General features: G+C 40.8%; 1 protein-coding gene across 1 annotated transcript in view; it reads right to left on the bottom strand.

The window, feature by feature from the left end:
* Window positions 1-1,476: 1,476 nt before the first annotated feature.
* The window catches only part of LOC149262800 (uncharacterized), an 80,800-nt gene continuing 60,147 nt past the window's right edge, over window positions 1,477-22,129 (bottom strand). The window contains exons 4-5 of the mRNA XM_089425239.1: window positions 2,494-2,635; window positions 1,477-2,338 (exon numbers count right to left, since the gene is read on the bottom strand). Coding sequence (XP_089281365.1) covers window positions 1,958-2,338; window positions 2,494-2,635 — 523 coding nt within the window. The 3' untranslated portion in view covers window positions 1,477-1,957. The remainder of the gene's footprint in view (window positions 2,339-2,493; window positions 2,636-22,129) is intronic.

Genomic DNA, 22,129 nt, shown 5'->3' with positions numbered 1-22,129 from the left:
CCCTAGGGGCATTTGATGGTGCTGAATCCATTTTCACCATCAAAAAGATGATTCAAACACTCCCACGATTGGACTTTTTGAAAAAATAAAAAATAAAAAATAAAAAGACCAGATTCCAACAAGAAATGGTTGTCCAAACGAAATTGTTACCTCAATAGACAATACCTTGAATTTGTACCTAAAGGCCTTCAAACCAGTGACCTTTTCACTATAGAGTACCTTAACAAAACACATTAACACCAACTATTATACACCCTCAATAGACAATACCTTGAATTTGTACCTAAAGGCCTTCAAACCAGTGACCTTTTCACTATAGAGTACCTTAACAAAACACATTAACACCAACTATTATACACCATAGACAACCGCGAACCAATATATTTCATTTTATTTCATTTACAGCTTTTATACACTTGATCTTAAAACATGTCATAAGCAGCTTAAAATAATTGTTTTGTTCCCCATATTTTATTAAATTTATATTTCAATTTTAAATTTATTCTCCTTGTAATGATTCAATATATTTTTTTTCAAAAGGCCAAAGTAGTTATGACTTTTTTTTTAAGAACCCTGGCCCCTACGACATTTTCACATACATTCTAACGTAAAATTGCATGCTAATTTGGTTAAATGGTGGATTACTTATTAGTTCTCATTTTTGCCCCGAGGCCTTATTTAGCTTAACAGTAAATCAAAGTTTTACATCATTAAGATGCCCCAAATGAAGGCATACACACGAAAGGTACATGTTGACTACGGAAAAAAACCAGAAAATGCTTCTGGGACAAAACCCAATCCTTGAGAAATAAACTGGCATTAATGCCTTATGACGCATCAACTAGAACAAACAATCCTGGATAAATTTTGATATTTTTTCAAAAACAGAATGAAAACCTTACCTTCTATGAGTTCTGTAACCAAGCAAAACTCTATGCCGGTGACTGTTTTGAATCCATTCCTAACGGAATACCTATTCTCACATAATCATCTGGCTATCAAATGTCCTGAAATTGCAATCTCAATTGCAAACCACAGAGTTGACATGAAGGGGCCACATAAGAATACAGCTTATATAATAATTTCACTTATTTTTGACATCGCAGGAACATTGGATAAAATATAACCCGGTCATTATAATCTCCAAACCCATACAGATCCATAAAATGATATGGCTTTCATATATGTGCCAAAGGGACAAATCTCAAACATGCAGCGTCATCAAACAGGTGGGGCGACCATATAAATTATTAGCCAAATAATATTCTCAAGCCCAAGAAATCATTTCTTGGCATGGAATGCTAAGTACTTGCATTGAAACAATTTTTCAGCTGGTATACTTTCATCCTGTTGTAATCAGAGTGCCTGCATATTCTAAAAACAATAGCAGTGTACAGTCCAAACTATTCAATCTCAGCCAATGAAATGTAAGTTGAAGACAAGCAACATTGAACATCAAAATGTAATAGTAAAGAATGGTTTTAAAAAAGGCCACTTTAATTTTGAAAGTCTATCTACAAAATGTGTACCAGCTTCACTTTTATACAACTCTTCATAAGAATATACTATTGCCTGCAGCCATTGAACTAGATCATCTGTGCAATACAAAGGCACACACCTCTCTACAGAGTGCAAATGTCTTCTACAGTCAAACACGGCCATTCAGGACTTTCAAGGTATATTTTAGACGAGTCTGGTGGCAGGTATTGCAGCTCAGATAAACAGCCGAGATACGCAAAAAAAGAAAGAAAAACAGTGTGCACTCCAAGATGTCTAAAGTATCTTCCCATTACAACTCCGTAAGTTTCCCTCCATGACTGCTGCATTGCATTTTTTGGGATATTTCTTTTCTTCCCTACTCTGTGAAATGTCATCAAAATAAAGTATGGAGAGCTTTATTTTTGCAAACTTGAAATAAAAACCATAACACAGAGAAGAAGTGCATCAGTGAGGAGAATCAAGCCTCCCTGTCACAATCTTGGAAAAGAGTTGTATTTTCAATTGCTGCAACCAGCCTTTCTACATCCTTTTCACTTGCATCCTCTGCATGATCTTTCTTGCAATGCCCTACCTGCTGTCTATCTGTGAGTACATTGCACTGTTCATATCTAAAACAGTTTACAAGATGGTCATTTGTCATCCCTACTGCCTGCATGAATGAATACATGACTGTAGGCCCCACAAAACGAAAACCTCTTTTCACCAGATCCTTGCTGATTACCTCTGCCTTTGGACTTTTCACTGGAACTTGTCTGGTATTTCTATAAAAGTTGACAATTGGCTTGTGATTAACAAAACCCCAACAATAGTTATCAAATGATCCGAACTCCTCTATAACCTGCATAGATAATTAAAAAAACTAATCAATAAACCTAAATAATAACTTGAAGGAATGTTTCACCCGGTGACCTGTGTGCACGTTAGTCATGAGAACAACCAAAAATACATTTGACAGCATATCTCAGATGAATGCATTAGATAGCTTAACCATACCTTAAGTATGTTTTTAGCATTGTCCACGATGCCACGAAGTTTTCCCTCATAAAGCATCATGTTGCTGTTTGACTTCAAAGATTTTATTTTCTTCTCTTCAAAGTTTGCCACAATGACAGGATCAAATCCAGAAAAGACTTCTCTGCAATCATTCACAGTAGTACAAAGTCAGTACCAACTGAACTATATCCATATCAAATAAATGTCATATTTCATATCATATCGTAGTCACAACCTCCTGAATTTCCAACGAAACTTATTCTTCTCTTTATCTTTGGTCAACAATTATAAAAAGGTGTAGCGAGTCAAGAGGGGGTCATTTTTAATATTTATCCCAAGGGAAAACAAGAAACTGAGGCATGCCTGGGGCTTAGGCAAGACCACCAGTAATCAGGCAGAGGTTCTGGCATTGTTGCAAGGGATGATAATATTGAAGCAAAAAGGTATGAATCAGATCTCGCTAATTGGGGATTCCATGGTAATAATTCTCATATGTTTTATCAATTAAAGCCCCGAGACACTCAGTTAAGCATGCTTGTTATCAGAGCTCAAAATTTGTGGAAAGCTTTGAAATTGAAGGCTATTATCATGTTCTCGGATAACATAACTCCATTGTGGACAAGCAAGCAAATGAAGCTTGCAATCTACATGACAGGATAGTGAGAATAAAAGGTGGGGAACATCTCTTTGTTATCTCACATGAATCAATTATCAAGCATATTAACAAGAATGAAGATTTTGTTATCAAGAGACACATAACGAGTGACATTGGAGAGGTGTAATGAAACACTAATGCAACCCCCTCACCACGTACTTTCAAACTTTATATCACCCACGGTCTCTCTTATCAAGACTCTTAGGCTGGGATGGCAATTCACATGTGGCTCAATGCTCAGATTAATCTGGAATTTGCTCTCTGCTGTAAGATTCAACCCTTATCTCATATTCCAGTTTCAGAGATTTGGAGCACCTTGGTGGATTAAAGCTTTGGACTAGGTCCAGAGTCTGCTGTGTGCACTAGATGCCGCTTGGTTAGCTCAACTTGGATTTAAAACAACTGCTAGCTCCCATGGCCATTCTGGACACTGCAAAATCTGTGAAAATGCAGACCTACACAAGGGTATCCAACGGGGTGAGAGGCATATTGGTGAGACTCAAGAATATATATATCTATATGTGAGGAACTGGGAAGCATGGAAAAAATACTGGGAGAGAAAAAAAAAATCATTGGAGGCATAGACATGAAAAGGCAGGTAATTGGCTCAAATTTACATGCAGAATTCATTAACAAACAGCAAAATCAGTTTGAAATCTACATGGATAATAATCCTGAGAAGTTTGAAGAAGTGGAGGAAATGGGAATAGTTCAGGACAGAGACGTGAAGCTGGAGATGGAGAAAAGACAGCAATTGACGAGATAAAGTCTGCAGTTCCTCCAGTTCTTTCTGTTGGTTCATTTGGTGTGAACCATCTGATGGCAACGGAAGAAGACACAGTCAAACAGGGTGCAGCTCAAGCAAAGAAGCAGTTTCCCGTTATGCAATTGTCTAAGATTAGCAATATGGAAGCCCTTAGTGGACATAATCACTTTTAATCTCTGGTTGTTGAAATGTTCTGTAAAGTTGTATTCCTGGTAGGGCAGTTTTTGAGACTATATGCATGCTGAATAGTTAATAGTAGTTTCAGAACTCTAACGACAGTAAAAAAGTGGACAGTTGTCTAGTTTTCTTGATAATTCTTCAAGTGTTCAAGTCAGACCTGCTGTGTAAATTTTGTATTATCCCGCTAGACAGTTCAGCCACAGACCTATTTTAATACAAAAATACCCGTTTCTGTTATTCAAAAAAAAAACATCACTATAGCATCTTGGTTGTAATACCCTGACCAGCACAGTAAATATCAAGGTTAAATGTGTACATAACAACTTGGTACTGCATATAACAGCTTGGTGATAAGCATTTTGAACTGATCTATATATAGGGCAAGGTCCAAGATTTTGATACAAAATAACTTAAATAAGTTAACAAGGTGAAGTGAAACTGACTGTTTGGCCTTAGTTGTTGTAACTTGTTTTTCCACGATACTGGAGTCTAGGTTAGAATCTTATAATCACTGATGCTACCAATCCAAGTATCACAACAAACTACTTTGCGCAGCATAACAAAATATAGCAGTAAATCAACATGTGCACAAATATATACGACTTTTTACAATTTTCACTAATCCAACTTGGTTATATTAACACGGGGCAGCATGTTTTTGTGGTGTCTTATGATCACCCATGCTTAGTATTAGGGCATAAACAATCAACAAGAACGTAAACTGCAAATTTAATCTAAATGCGTCTAATCTATCGTGAAAATATCATATGATGTTAGTTCTAAAGAGAAAAATGAGCATGCAATGCATCCTACTCTAACATGCATATAATACAATGTCAAGTGCCTTCAGGGTAGTACTCTTTAAGGAGTTGCCCATTCACAGGAAGAGGAATGGACTCCCCATCAAGAGTCTCCAGATGGTAAGAGTTTATGCCTGCTATATCAACTATCTTGTATGGGCCTATCCACAAGTTATCCAATTTCTTATGCATGCCAGGCTTCTCCCTCCTCTTATCCCACAAAAGCACAAGGTCATCAGGTTTGAAGGCTTTATTTTGAACGTGTTTATCAAAAGCAGCTTTCATTTTATCATGACTGCGGCCAAGCTGATCAAGGGCTTTCCTTCTATTTTCATCGACCTCAATAATTTGGTCAATACGAGCTTGTATGGCATCTTGCTGGTCAAGGAAATCTTTTAGGCATTCTAGGGTGGGCAACTAGAGTTGGATAGGTAATTTGGCCTCAGAACCGTAGACTAATTGAAATGGACTAAACCCGGTTGATGCCTTCACAGTTGTTCGGTCGGCCCATAGAGCATACTTAATCTTGCTATCCCAATCCCTTTTATGCTCCCCAATAGTTCATTTGATTATCTTTATGAGGTTCTTATTGCTTGACTCAACTTGGCCATTTCCTTGAGGATAATAGTTAGATGAATGCGACAATATTATACCATATTTATTACACAGGGATGTTAAAGCCATGGAGTCAAATGCCTTAGCATTGTCAGTAACAATCTTGGTGGGGACACCAAACCTGGTAATAATTTTGTCCTCAAGGAAGTCCATAACTACCTGATCAATTGCTTTCTTAGTTGGTATAGCCTCAACCCATTTTGTGAAATAGTCAGTAGCCGTGAGAATCCACCTGTACCCATGGCTCGAGTTATCCTTGAATTCACCAATAAAATCTAAACCCCAACAACATTTCTTAAAGGCATGGTAGTGAGTTGTTGTTTTCCAGCAAACAATTGGCATGGTTGGCATATTTTCACAAAGTTTAATGTGTCAGCGAAAATGGTCGGCCAATAGTAGCCAGCCCTCAGGATCTTGTGAGTAGTGGTTCTAACGGCGTAATGTCCTCCACAAAACCCAGCATGGAATTCTTTCATTAGTTTCTCAGATTCTTCCCTACTAACACATCAAAGGATTACTCCATCAGGGCTCATCCAACCAAGGCCATCTTGGGTCAAATAGAACTTAGATGCTTTCAATCTCAGGGCTCTTCTTTTGTGATCAGTGAGGTGAGGAGGGGACGACAGATTGCGTAAGTAGTAAATGATGTCCCTATACCAATCATCACCTTCAAGTTCAACAAAAGTGGCACATATCTGCTCTTCTTCCCCTTCTTTAATGGCTTCATTATTATTTTCAGTCAACATCTCAACCAGGCCTTGACCTTTGATGATTTTCTTGGGACAGATATCAAGGTCATATTCTTGGATTTTGGCTACCCACTTCCCTCTAGATCCAAGGCAATCAATTTGTGATAACACATCTCTTACGGGGACATATGCATATATCTTGTTGTATCCCACATATGCTCTAAAATACTTGAGAGACTTGACAAGGGCATAAGCTTGTTTTTCAATGATTGTGTATCTTGTCTCAGCATCTCAAAGTGGTTTACTCATGAAGGCTATGGGTCTCTCTCTCCCTTCATCATCCTTTTGCATGAGTATGCTAGCAATAGTATCTTTAGAGGCGAATGAATAAATGATGAAATCCTTGGTATAATCAGGGTTGGCTAGGACAGGGGCAAAGGCGATTCTTTCTTTAATTTCTTCAAAAGCACTATTCTTCATATGGTCCCATATGTAAGGAGTGCCTTTCTTTAAGAGGTCATTCATGGGTTTTACGATCTCAGCAAAATTGGGTATGAATCTTCTCACGAAATTGATTTTGCCGAAGAAAGACCTAAGGGCACCTTGGTCCTTTGGGGGAGGAATATCCTTGATTACTTGGATTCTTTCAGGGTCAATGTTGATCCCGTCTTTAGAGACCACATGCCCAAGCAATTTACCTTTGTCGACACCAAAGACAGATTTTTTTGGATTGAGGGATATGTTGTATTGTCTACATTTCTCGAATACCTTCCTCAAGTGTTTGCAATGGTCTTTTCTTTCTTTGGAAGCAACAGTCAAATCATCTTGGTATATCTCCATGATTTTCCCAATGAGGTCCCTGAAAGCAAAGTCCATGGCCCTTTGAAAAGTAGAGTCGGCATTGAGTAAACCAAAAGGCATCCTAAGGTACATGTAAGTTCCCCATGGTGTGGTGAAGGCGGTTTTCAAACGATCTTCCTCTTTTACAATGACTTGATTGTATCCAAAAATGACATCATTTGTGACTATCCTTTGCAATAGATTTTCCATGTTGGGCAATAGGTAATTATCCTTTAGGCACCCTTGGTTGAGATCCCTAAAATCAATGCACATTCTAATGTTGTCGATCTTTTTGCGAGTGATCACAGGGTTGGAAATCCAGGATGAATGTCATATAGGAGCAATAATTCCAGCATCAACCATTTTCTGGAGTTCTTCCTTAACCAAGGGGGCAAGTTTGGGGTTCATTCGCCTTAACTTTTGCTTAAAAGGTTTCACTCCTTTGAGAGGGATGGTATGTTGAATAATCTCAGGCTATAGCCTTTTAGATCATCGTAAGACCAAACACATCCTTGAATTCTCTTAGCAATTTTTCGAGTCCATCCCTTCTCTAAACAAACCTTGTCCAATCTTAATTATTTGAGAAGTTTTGGATCCAATGTTTAGGTCCATTGTGTCAAGTGAATCATGACTATTGGGTTCAATTATGCTATGATCATCCCTATCGAAGTGTTGCTCGTTGATTATGTCTTTTGTTCTCTTGAGGGGTTCTTCATGATTTTGAAGGAAGTTATCTATGTCTTTGTCATCTTCAAAAACAGGCCAATGGTCTTCATAATCAGGAATCGAAGGTCTATAGATGGTATCGACCACACATCTTCCTAGCTTTAATGTATCATTGTCAATTATAGAAGAGGTAGATGCTGCCACAGCTAGGGTATCAGCCACGGTTTAGGCATCGGTCAACAACCTGGAAGGAAACTTCTTTGAAACCCTTTATCATGTGAACAATCCTTTCCCTATATGGTATGAGCCTTTGATGCTTGGTGTTGAAAGTCCCTCTTATTTGCGAAACAACCAAGTCAAAGTCACCTATGATTAGTAGTTGTTGAATCTTCTTTGCTTGGGCAGCTTCAAGGCCTAATAATAGAGCTTCATATTCAACCATGTTGTTGGTACATGCAAATTGGAGTCTTAGGGCAAACATCCAATATTCCTCAGATGGGGAGAGAATGACAATACCAACCCCAACCCCTGCTTTAGAACAAGCCCCATCAAAATACATAACCAAATTCCTTGTTGGGGTAAAGCTCTAACATGCTTGTTCTTGAAAATCCTCCATTCCCTGAGCTCAATGTTTTCTTCCTTTAGGTTTTCATCGTGGTCTTGTGAAGAAGCGATCATGGGGGCAGAAAATTCATGCCTAGGAATGGATGCATAAGAATTTTCGCTCAAAGGGAGGTATATAGTAGACTTATCCTCGCTAATGGACATGTTTAGATCCTCAACCAGTTGCTTGGACACAATCACTCCCCATGTAGGATTCATCTCTACTATGACTATGTTTATGGTGAATTCCTTTTCGGGATATGTATGAAAGAAAACTTTTTCTCCTTCCACTATCTCATGCACCTTGAACTCGTCATAGTTCAAGATCAGTTTATTAGTGCACTCCCTAGAAATCTTGAGTCCAAGCCTTGGGCTCCATTAATTTAAAATGCAATTTCTCAAGGTGTGGCCATTGATCCCTAAGGCAATATAGAAAGGGTCATGCATGTTCAAAGCCAACCTTAGGGGCTTTTCCATTGTAACATTTCCATCTTTTCTTATTTGTCTCAGGCAAAGTCTTGTTTTCATGAAGAGATGGCTCTCCTCCACTTGTGGGAATGTCAGGATCATCAACTTGCACTATGTTAATGGAGGCTTGCTTCATGGCTTGATCGAGGTCAAAGGTGATGTCTTGAGCTTGGAGGAGATTAGTAGGGTTCTTGTTTCTAACATCGAAGGCCAACTTCCCTGTGAAAGCATTGAAGTATGCAGCTAGGGTCACCTCCTTTGGGGGGGTCAACTCTTGGGGAATATAATGGATTATCATGTTAAATCTTTGGTTGAATTCAGCAATGGATTCATTATCACCATTTTTGCTAGACATGGGACCTTTGTACAATTTGACTACATCATTTTCATGGACCCACCTCCCTTTAAATGTACCAACAAAATCACCCTAGGAAGAAATGGAGGATGTGGGTAATGACAAATACCATACTTGGCGATCCCCTACTAAATTCATGGCAAAGGAGGTCATGCGGGTGAATTCATTATAGGATGCATCACATGTTCGATATTCAAAATTTAAGAGATGCTCTTGGGGATCCTCCTTCCCGGTGAATTTTGGTCTATCCGAATCTTTAGGAAGACCAAAAAGGACCCCAATCATGTTGCAAAGGTTTAAAGGAGCGAAAAATGCAAGACTTTGCTTCCTTTTATTGATCCTTTTGTCAAAGAATGGAGTGTGGGGCTTTTCATCCTTTCTTCAATGAGATGTCATGGTTTTAGTGTTCTCCATTCTAAGAAGGATGTTGTGGAGTTGCCAAAGGAATAACTGAAAGGTTGTTTATGAATCAATTCCTCAGCAATTCACTAAGGAGGTAGACCTGCTCCCTTCCTCGAAACGGCACCAAAAATGTTACCGCTCAAACTAGTAGGGGTCCTAGGAGTGGATCCTATAGAGGAACTACTAGGTTAAGGGCAACAATGGAGCGATAGCTCAATGTCAGCTCATCTAAGGTTGCCTGCTCTTTACGAACTTATGGGAGGAGACCCAGTATAAGAGGAATCACTCAAATGTAAAAGAAACTCAAATGTATGGCTTTCTTGCTTGGAAAGCAAGGTGATAGGTTCTCTAGGAAGGGCTAAGAGGATTCTTGAAGCTAGGGTTGGGGAATGTATCTCGTAAAGGTGATTCCTAGGTCTAAAAATCCTTATGGAGACTTGGTCTTTATGTGATTTTTGCAGAGTTGGAGTTGTAAAGTTGTGGGACCACACGGGACCAAGTGGACCCAGAATTAGGTCAAGGAAGTGGAATTGATCAATCAAGGAGGGGCTTGACCTAATTGTGGAAGGGAAGAGGATCAATGGACAAATCTTCTTAGAATAGAATACAATGATCCAAATGAGGTCACTAGCCAAGGGAAACCTAGGGCAAGAAACAATCCTTGGGCTAGGGCTTGCAATATCTCGAGATCCCACCATCGAAATTTTGTGAAATTTAGAGGGCCTCTAGAGGAAACCCTAGCACAGTAATAGGCAAGAAATTGAATACTTTTGATGGCTGGAACGTGAGATAAGTGATGCCCTAGATGACCTATGGAGGCTAGGCCTAGAAAGAGAAGGAGAGGTGAGGAAAATATGCGTTTAAAGTGACCACCAATGAAAAGACCAGTGCCTTATCTTTTGGGAGAGATGGAGTCAGGAGAATTTATGGTTTGTAAGAGGTCTACCCAATCGAGAAGGCCTTCAAGCAACTCGCATGGCATTAGAGCATGAGAACAACTACTTGAGATCTTTACACTTCGATATGCAATAATTGATGACTTGTCAAGATGTATTTAAACAAAATAATCTCTAGGAACATTCACCCATTCATACATGGCCCATGTAATGATGCAACACTATAAAAGATCAAAATTTCCACAATTTCGCATAGGAAAGAAGTAAATTTCAAACTTATATAGCGAATATCCCAGCAACATTCTTGTGACAAAGTAAATAGCAAGAATAAGCATGAAAAGGTCACTTACATGTACAAAAGAGTATATCCAATCATCATATTATGCCAATAATGAAGCTCCAAGACAAGAGAGATAGGTCCAAACATCAAAATTCATCCATAACATCTTAACTCGTCCCCCAAAAGGAATGTGAAATTCCCAAGAGCTAATAAATCCCAATCGAAGTGATGATGATGTCAGGAGAATTTATGGTTTGGAAGAGGTCTACCCAATCGAGAAGTGTTAAAATTGGCAACCAGGGCAAAACTTCATGTGGGTCATCTTATTCATGGCTGATAATATTTTTATTAGATTCCTCTCGTCGAGAGGTGTAGGATTGATATAGATAAGTATTCATGGGGATATGAATTTATTTTGATTATGGAATTATTATCAAGCCGACCTACAACTCATGTAGGCTCAGAAGCCCAACAGTCGCATCTATTCACCCTCCAACCTTGTGTATAAATATAAGAGGACTTTTCCTCATTTAGACTCACTCATCTCATCACATCTCTCTCTTTCTACTGCACAGATATGAGTTTCTTCTCTATTCCGCTGAAATGGGTCTCTCTCTCTCACACATGTGAAGCTGGAAGCTGTTGAATTTGAAGCTGCAACTGCAGAAGTAAAGATTTACTTGCGTGGCCTAGAAGATCTCCTCTTTGGAACTGCGTTGTAGGTTCATCTGAACCTCCTTTGAAAGCCGCAACTTTTGGTGGTGGAATGAAGTCAATCCGACGAACGGTTTGCAAGATATCGACTGCCCTAGTTTGAAGCCAGAAACTGCTGAAACTGAAGCTGCAACTATAGAAGTAAAGATTGACTTGCATGGCCTAGAAGATCTCCTCATCTGAACTGCACTGTAGGTTCATCTGAACCTCCTCTGGAAGCCGAAACTTTTGGTGGTGGAATGAAGTCAATCCGACGGTCGGTTTGTGAGATATCGTCTGCCCTAGTTTGATAATGAAGCCGCTAATGCTGATGCTGCTAATCTATGGTTTGCTACTGCTGATATGAATCAGATTTATTGTACTATTTCTCTCTGCTGAATTATTGAAGATAAAAGAAGATTTGATCAAAGGGTTTCCCCACACATTGTGGGGTTTGTCCCTGGCTAGCTACCACATCTTGTGTCTCTTGTCTTGGCTTGTTTTCTGTCGATCGTTTAATGTTCTATCTGCACTTTACTTTATGTACATGTGATTGCTAATCGGTGGAATATAATAAGAAAAAGAAGTAAACTGCTATAAGCATAGAACATACCATAACTTAACATGGTATCAGAGCTGAGGTGAAGACAAAACCCAAGCAAGAGCAAGAGCAATCATCGAAGAGAATATTGGCAAGGCTACCCTAAAAGAACTATGGGGTCCTCAACACTCTTTCCTGCTGAAGACAAGCTCCGTGAGAAAGCTGACTATCACGGATGGAAGATGTCTATCGATCTAACCCTTGAAGATCAAGGAGTGCTGGACCATGTAAGAGGCAATATTGTTGAGCCTTCATCAAATGCATCTGCTGCTGCTTGGAACAAATGGAAAAATGAAGAAGTCAAAACACAGAAGATCATCCGGGACTCTATCGACAAGCGCTTGGTGGCCTACATCTCTGATCTAGACACCTCCAAGGAAATCTACGACAGACTGGACTACTCTTCTGAACAATAATGTAATTCCTAGTTTCGAGGAATTAATGGCTAGATGCATTCAAGAACAAACAACGGTAGAAGAGCAGGAAATGCCCTTGCCTAAAGGTCCTCCTACTGCTTTTTCTTCTCATGCTAAGAAAAGAAATAATTCTGGGTCTAAATCAAAAGGAAAGGTTGGACCTAAGGGTGGAAGAAAAGGATGATGTTACATCTTCGATAAAGCAGGTCACTATGCAAGGGAGTGCCCTGATAGAAAGGACTCACACCGGGACGATGATCAAAATCCCTCTCATGGTAATCGAAGGAATGGAAAATTCAACACCAAAGGAAAAAGGAATGAGGGAAATCAAGGAAGAGGGCAACCATTCAAGAAGGCTAGAAATTCCAGGTATGAATCTAACACTGTTGACGATAAGCAGGCTAAATATTGTCTACCAGCTGCTCTATCTAGCTCCGCTTCTTCGGACTCAATGGGAATTTGGTTCATTGATAGTGGTGCCTCAAGACACTTCACTGGTTACAAAGAAGTACTCTATAATCTGGTAGAGAAAGAAACTAACCTGGAAATTGTCCTTGGAGATGACATGAAATACCAAGTGAAAGGCGTAGGCAATGTTTCTCTTAAATTGAATCAAGGTAATACGATTCACTTACAAAATGTATTATATGTACCTGATCTCAAAAAGAACCTGGTATCCATCTCGGCAATGGAAGACAAAGGCTATAAGGTAACCTTCAGCAATGGCAAGGTATGTATATGGAAATTCCTTTACTCTTGGGTTTAGTGTTGATTCATCATATCAGGTCGATGGAAGTCTGCTAGGTGTCATGTCTTGTGACACAACTCTTCAGTCCGAACTTTAGCATCAGAGGTTTGCCCACCTTCATTACAAAGCTCTACTTGGTGTAAAACAAATGGTGACAGGGATGCCCGAATTCCAAGTAGAGAAAGAAGGTGTATGTCCGGGATGTGTCGAAGGAAAGCTCAAAAGGGGACCGTTCCCCTCAAGCCAAAGCAAGACCTCCGATGTATTACAGTTGGTTCACTCAGGCATATCTGAGGCTGGCATCAAGAGGGAGACTACTACACCATATACTCCTGAACAAAATGGTGTGGCAGAAAGGAAGAACCGCACAATTATGGAAGCTATCCGGGCCATGCTACATGATCAAAGTCTTCCTAAGTTTCTATGGGCTGAAGCTGCAAACACTGCCGTATATGTACAAAATCGATGCCCTCATCAAGCATTGGGTTCCAAGACTCCTGAAGAAAAATTCACTGGTAAGAAACCTGATGTTTCTCATTTTAAAATTTTTGGAAGCCCTGTATACTTTCATGTGCCGAAAGAGAAAAGAAATAAATTGGGAGCATCTGGAAAGAAGGGAATTTTCGTGGACTATGGTGAAAATACTAAAGGCTATAGATTCAGTGAGTTGTTTGGATTTACATTGGATACCACTGTGATTCTCTATAACAACCAGAGGTGGGATTCGATTATTGAGGAATCCCATATTCGTCGATTTCTCCAGCAGATAGACATCATCTGGGATATGGTAATTTGATGAGCAAGGATGCTCCATCGCATTAAGATTATGTACAGGTTGATACACCTTGTCAAAGCCCCGAGGAAAGATCTAATCTGTGATTTTCCCAAACGACTTGGAGTCGGAAAGAAACCCTTCTCCAAGGGTCCTGCATGTTGCATAAATTGAGCTCTGGGAGCTCTGAGGGCTTGCGGTTCCTACTGGAGCAACATATGACCATAGGGCGACTCACCCTCCCCTAGTGGTGCACACTGGAACAATATGATTCGCTCTCTTGTGGGACAAGATGATTCGCTCTCTTGTGGAATAGGATGATTCGTTCTCCTGTGTAGCAGGATGATTAGTTCTCCTGTGAGGCCTGGATTGATGTGTTCTCCATGGCAGCCTGGATTGATGTGTTCTCCATGGCGATTGTAGTAGGATTGATGTGTTCTCCTGTGAGGCCTGGATTGATGTGTTCTCCATGGCAATTGTAGCAGGATTGATGTGTTCTCCTATGAGGCCTGGATTGATGTGTTCTCCATGGCAATTGTAGCAGGATTGATGTGTTCTCCTGTGAGGACAGGATTGATTAGTTCTCCTATCGAGGCATCCTACCCATGCAGTTTGGGACTCATGGGAAGTACCTCTCATCTGATCAATGAGCAGGGAAATGAAGTTAGGGACCATAGTAGTACCGATGGACGCATCGTTGTAACTACCGTACTCCCTACGCTAGGATGACCTCCATTGATCTGGGATCAATGATACTGGTCTGGGACCAGTGGTAGGAGTTGTACCATACTATGACGCTGACTTCGGGTCGGTTGAGACTGGTCTAGGATAAGTGGTACATACTCTGAGACTGACTTTGAGTTAGTGGAGGATGATATTGGTCTGGGACCATTGGAGTTGTACTCACTATGACGCTGACTTTGGGTTGGTTGAGACTGGTCTGGGACCAGTGGTACATACTCTAAGATTGACTTTGAGTCAGTATGATACATCCTCGATCATTTCTTCTTCTTCGTAATTCGGACAAAAGCAGAGCAGAACAGAACAATGCAAAAGCAGAGCAGAACAGAGCAAAACAGTACAGATCAGTGCAGGCAGAACAAGACAAAGCAGAATAGGCAGAATAGAGCAAAGCAAGGCAAGGGTCAGGCTGTACAGGGCAGTGCATTTGATGGATGAATAGTAACGACCGATAGACAGATTGCAGATGAAGTTCTCCATGGTTGAGAGGGAGTGTTAAAATTGGCAACCAGGGCAAAACTTCATGTGGGTCATCTTATTCATGGCTGATAATATTTTTATTAGATTCCTCTCGTCGAGAGGTGTAGGATTGATATAGATAAGTATTCATGGGGATATGAATTTATTTTGATTATGGAATTATTATCAAGCCGACCTACAACTCATGTAGGCTCAGAAGCCCAACAGTCGCATCTATTCACCCTCCAACCTTGTGTATAAATATAAGAGGACTTTTCCTCATTTAGACTCACTCATCTCATCACATCTCTCTCTTTCTACTGCACAGATATGAGTTTCTTCTCTATTCCGCTGAAATGGGTCTCTCTCTCTCACACATGTGAAGCTGGAAGCTGTTGAATTTGAAGCTGCAACTGCAGAAGTAAAGATTTACTTGCGTGGCCTAGAAGATCTCCTCTTTGGAACTGCGTTGTAGGTTCATCTGAACCTCCTTTGAAAGCCGCAACTTTTGGTGGTGGAATGAAGTCAATCCGACGAACGGTTTGCAAGATATCGACTGCCCTAGTTTGAAGCCAGAAACTGCTGAAACTGAAGCTGCAACTATAGAAGTAAAGATTGACTTGCATGGCCTAGAAGATCTCCTCATCTGAACTGCACTGTAGGTTCATCTGAACCTCCTCTGGAAGCCGAAACTTTTGGTGGTGGAATGAAGTCAATCTGACGGTCGGTTTGTGAGATATCGTCTGCCCTAGTTTGATAATGAAGCCGCTAATGCTGATGCTGCTAATCTAGGGTTTGCTACTGCTGATATGAATCAGATTTATTGTACTATTTCTCTCTGCTGAATTATTGAAGATAAAAGAAGATTTGATCAAAGGGTTTCCCCACACATTGTGGGGTTTGTCCCTGGCTAGCTACCACATCTTGTGTCTCTTGTCTTGGCTTGTTTTCTGTCGATCGTTTAATGTTCTATCTGCACTTTACTTTATGTACATGTGATTGCTAATTGGTGGAATATAATAAGAAAAAGAAGTAAACTGCTATAAGCATAGAACATACCATAACTTAACAAGAAGGCCTTCAAGCAACTCGCATGGCATTAGAGCATGAGAACAACTACTTGAGATCTTTACACTTCGATATGCAATAATTGATGACTTGTCAAGATGTATTTAAACAAAATAATTACATGGCCCATGTAATGATGCAACACTATAAAAGATCAAAATTTCCACAATTTCGCATAGGAAAGAAGTAAATTTCAAACTTGTATAGCGAATATCCCAGCAACATTCTTGTGACAAAGTAAATAGCAAGAATAAGCATGAAAAGATCACTTACATGTACAAAAGAGTATATCCAATCATCATATTATGCCAATAATGAAGCTCCAAGACAAGAGAGATAGGTCCAAACATCAAAATTCATCCATAACATCTTAACTCGTCCCCCAAAAGGAATGTGAAATTCCCAAGAGCTACTAAATCCCAATCGAAGTGATGATGATGAAAATGAATCATCTCACTTCTATTTATACAATCACTAATGAGTTCAATTTGCCTAATTTGGCCTCATTGAGCCCCAAATAATAAAATAACGTGCAATAATAACATCCCTTGGTGACAAGCCCACCAAAATAGCTCAATAACATAATAAGGAGCCTCTCAAGAGGGTCGAATGATCAATAAAGTGAGTCGTTGGCCTTTGAAGAGGCCTAGAAGTCCTGAGAGTGCCATGATGTGAGAATGGACCTCAAACATAGTGGTCAAGTGGATGGCCCCTTATTTTCCAAGCAAATCCCTATGATGCCCCCAAATGGGTGTGAGGGGCACAAGGACATCCTCATGGGTCTCCAAGTGGATCGAAATTGCTTGTAAACCATTTGTAAGGGCTAGGAGGATGTCATAAGCCCTCATCTGGACCCTGGATCATCTGCCAAGTGTATGGTGCAAGTGTGGAATCAGCGGGGCATGGTGAACCAAGTGAATCATCCTCATCCAAAAGGTGGAGCACGAGCAATCAATGAGTGGTATTTGGGATCCATGAAGTACTCTCTGCTATGGTGGAGGCTCGTGGCTCTCAATGCTCACCCTACAAGTGCCAGTGTGGCCCTCTGGAGTGCCAAGGCACCATATAGGGAGACCACGCCCCAAATGGGGGCACACCAGCAATCATGCATAAGATCCGATGTGTCCCCTTGCCCTCCATATACAACAAAATCATTAGAATAATCAAGTAAAAGAGCTTACAAGTCATGGAATCAATGGGGCATTTCATGGTGGCATGACCTTCCATAGTGGGATTTGGCATGTACAAGTGTCTCCAAGCTCAATAAGGAGGTTAATCAAGGACCTTATTAAGTGGTTTCAATCTTTAAAGGGGGTGGCATGTCCATGGTACATCCTTCAAGTGGTAGGTGGCAAATGATATAGTAATGGAACGGAGTGGGGATCAGGGAAATCATCCAGACCACATGTCATGGTACAAGGGTAGCTACAATAAGAGAATCCCATACCTAGGTATATGTGTGTAGGAAGGAGAAAATCGTGGTACATGAATTACCCCGACCTTTGTTTTTGCACCCTTCTTCAGATCCCCTCTTCCATTAATTGATTTTTCTTCATAATTGCTCGGGGCTCCAAGAGAAGAGAGAATGTTCTATAATGTATAGTAGTGGATACCCCCTTAAGGTGGGGCAGTTCATTGCCCACCAAGGGTTGGGACAATCGTGGATTCCTAAATGATTGAGGGGCTCATCTAGGGCCCATAGGAACAAAGGTGATGTCCATGGATAAGGGGTAGAGCTCGTTTTTTTCCTTCTGCCCACATGCTTAATTTGTATGTCTCAACCATCTTTTGCATTTTGTGGTACATTTCTTATTGAGAATGGCCAAATTATGCTTTTTCTTTTCTTTTCAGCTGCATCAACCTTTGAGAACAATTCCAAGCCCAACCCAAGGTGTGGACAAGGGGAGGGGGAGGAACCCAGTGGACACATGTGGACCCAGATGGGAAAAGGGACGAATGGAGCTAAAATTAGTGGAAGGTTGTGATGTATATGGTGTTGGGAAACGGGACCACGCAACCAAATCGAGATTTCCCATGTATTGCCAACCCTAAAGCTAATGGCCAATAAAGGAGATCCCACGGGACTAGGATACAAGGCTAACCACCAAATCAAACAATGGAGAGAAGAGTACAGACCTAGCCCACTCTTTTCGTTGAATCTCCCCACCAATCCATGCCCGAAAGTGCCAATGACAAGTAAGGAAAATTACTCAACTATACCAATGAAAAGCCATACCTTCAGGGTTGGGAGGCCCACCTTCAAACATACAATCATAACAAGTGGGTGAGGGACCACATGGCTGGCTCAAGCGGTGGAGATAACGACACATCAAGCTTTTTGGTAGTTGCAAGGGGTTGCTCAATGTCGGTTGAGGACCATGAAGGAGAAAAAAAATCTCCTATATACACTACCCACAGGTGGTGGGTAACAAGTTGCACATTCTCCGTCTGAACCTACAAACTCCCGCTAGAACTCGACTCCCTTTAAACCTTTGGAACCTAGACCTTCTCTTCCTTTTTATTCTCATGATCTATAGGCTTGCCCCTCAACCTATATAGACCATGCTCTCTAATTCCAATCACAACTCCTATGGAGCTAGAGCCTCTGGGCCTGAGTCTCGCCTTCCCACCCTGGAACAGCACCTCAAACCCCTTATGCTCGATCGTTAAGACAAACATCACGTTATATCTAAGTCCTAGTACAAACAATACATCCTGAACTCACATCACTTGACCTGACTCCATCCTGAATGGCACGACCCCTGATCCCCTTATCTCTTTCTGACTCTTGTTGCCCAACACCATGTGCAACTTTGAGTCCCACTCAGCTAGAGTCTCGAACACATCCTGCGAACCTATCATGTGCTTCAACACACCACTGTCCACGTACCATGCAGCCTCATCAATGGTACCTTGAGAGAAATGAGAGATCAAAGCAAAGTCCTCACTCTCCAATCTCCTGGAGAGGTCATCAATCTCGGTAGAAGTGGTGACACCTTCAACTTGCTTCCCCCCTTCTTCTCGTCATCTTCGATCTTCTTCCTCAGACACTTCGTCAAATAATGACAAAACTCGCCACAATTGAAACACTTGATCTTACTCAAGTCCTTCTTTTGCTTGCCCTTCATTCTCGTTGAAGGGCCATGTCATCAACTGAAGCCCTCTTTTTCGGATGAAGATCCTCGTCTCGCAACTCTTCCTGAATGAAGTCATCCCACAACCTATTCCAGTTCCTCAATTTGTCCCTGGCAACAATCCCCTTGATAAACAGCGTCAACTCTAGAGTAAACCACTTCAAGGCAATCCTCACCATCTTAGAATCTGAAACAGTCTCACCAATGGCAACAAGCTCATCTCGAACCTCAGGCAACCTCATCAGATACAAAGTCACCCCTTCACCCTGTATCATCTTGGTGGCCTTCAACTTATCCTGTAATACCAATACCCGGTTCTCGTTCTTATTCTGGAACAAATTCTGAAGAGCCTCCCACATTTCATGGGCAGTGTTCTTCCCAGACATATGAGGTATTAAGGAATCCTTGACACCGTCTAGGATGATCAACTTTACCTTTGTATCCAACTCTTCGTACACTTTCAGCTCCTTAGGGTCAATTAGCTTCTTGATCGCTTTCTCAACAAAGTCCCAGATCTTGTTCACCATCATAACCAACTTGATCCTTTCCTTCCATAAACTATAGTTGGATAACCCTTCCAACCTATCCTCATACTGTAGACCAACCTGCAACTTCAACATTGTTGTGAGCCCTTCAACAACAATGTGACAAATATAGACAACTTTTTACGATTTTCAATAACCCAACTTATTTATATTAACAAACTGATAATATAACTATCTAGGGCTCCCGCACCAGGGATAATGGCCCTCATAAATCCACTGACACAAGAATACAAAACAAGATTCAATGACGGTCTCGCTGATGTAGTCGACAATCACAACTCCTTTTGTCATACCCTGAACACAATTGTTGGTCTGTTTGCTCCCAATCTGCATCTCTTGCCTCTATCAATGGTCCTACTCCTTTAGGTCACTAAACATGGCTTCTCCAACTGCTCTCTAGTTGATCATTAGTCTTTCAATGCATCAACACATAGAGACTCATGTTGATTTGTGAACAACTCTCAACTGCCCACTGTTGCTCCTCATCTCCTTTGGGACTTCTTCCCTCTAATGCCTTCTTGCGTTGCTCCACCTATCACTACAAGATGTCCTTCTCCAACAATGAACTTGGGCTTATGCAATTTGCTCCCTTGACCTCCTTTCTTTGTCCTTCAAGAATCAGTGTTGGGCTTACAATCTTCACCCTTCCTTACAACTGTCAATGTCTTTCTTGGCAACTGACCAAGGGCTACATTAAGCACCTACTTGTTTCCCTCCAACAACCTCAAGATGCCCAATGCAATCTATCCAACCTAGAAAACTCATCCACTAGCAACAAACCAACATAAAACACTTCACAACATGCCTTTCTGAGCTAGTGTACGTTGTTGTTAAGTTTGTAGTTTGATTAGGGAAACCTACAGTCCACATCAGCCCTAATTGAAAGCTCCAACAAGCCTCCCACAACTGCGACCTTCCTCCCTTAGCCTCCTACTCCTATACATTGTCGTTGTAGATGTGTTCCAACCCTAGTTTAGGCCTTACGGCCCCCTCCAACCTAAGATATAGGGCTCGACCCCTTCTCCAATCAACAATACAAGTCTGCGGCTCCTTTTGGAGGTCTGTCCACACATAAAAACCAATTCAGACTACCAGAATCCTTCCTCCTAGCCTTGGCCTGCACTCAAATCAACTTGACCCTCAAACACTCACAAGAAATATCCAAAACAAGTATTCTCTACTCTACTTGAGGTCTACTCTAGATCTGCAGCCCAAAACAAAAATGTATCTTATGTTTTGTTGCTTCTTGGATGTAAGAAATGAACTCTAACGTCACCTATATTTATATGCTTCACCATGGGCTCCAACACATCCCTTGAGGACACTAATCTAAGCAAGTTGACTTCTCTTTTAGTGCCTCTAACAAAATAGAAATATATAAGAGTTAATATCTTTGTTTCTAGAGCTTCGATCTTGGTGCTTGAAGTTGCCTCTTTCTCCTTTAAGAGTCCTCTTCCATCTCCAAGAGTTAAACCAATCAAACTATTCATGGTTTTGACCCCACAAGTTTGGGTACAAAACCCCCACCTTCGGTTCTTAGCCCACAAACCACTTTTGTGGCGCCCATTCCTCCAAACCCTGAACCATAAGGCTTGGAGTACCTCCTAAGCTACAAATCTCAACATCGGTCGCAGGGGGAACCGACAAAGTTTGAAAGCCTAGATATGTGGCATTCACTCAAACACGGGCCATTGTTGTATTAAGTTGAGTACCACATTAAAAAAAGCACACATAAAGGAAAGGGTGACAGCTTTCTATCAAGCCCTAACTATACACCCCCCGACCACCTACTTGCATAGGGAAAGAGAAGAGATTGCTACCATCACCATTATTGATGTTATCACCCTGCTAATGTTGTTACCATGGTTTCTATTACAATTGCAATCCTTGTATTTTTCAAAGTTGGGGACATAGGATCATTGTTGGAATATAAACAAGAAGATTGGAATTGTGTTTAAGCAAAGGATCCATGATGAGGCATGTGGCCTAGCCATGTGCGAAAATGTCTACAACCTTGTTGGGTTCATCATTAGTAATAGGTATAATGTTTATGAATGCTTGATTTTTGCATCCACAAGAGGGACGGAAGTGAAAGACAGATACAGGAAGTTAACTACTATAGTGAAATTAATAGAGCTTGGAACTCTGTGAGGGCCAGAAATACTATGAGAGCCCAAAAACATGTGAGAGCACTCGTAATAGCAAGAGAGTCCGTAACTGCATGAAACTATGTGAGAACTGGTA

Source organism: Pinus tabuliformis, chromosome 6 (assembly GCF_031772625.1).
Source record: "Pinus tabuliformis cultivar Carrire ecotype Pingquan chromosome 6, CPIR1, whole genome shotgun sequence".
Classification (NCBI taxonomy): domain Eukaryota; kingdom Viridiplantae; phylum Streptophyta; class Pinopsida; order Pinales; family Pinaceae; genus Pinus; species Pinus tabuliformis.
Note: the sequence above shows the minus strand (reverse complement) of the source record. Positions and strands in the feature narration are given on the sequence as shown.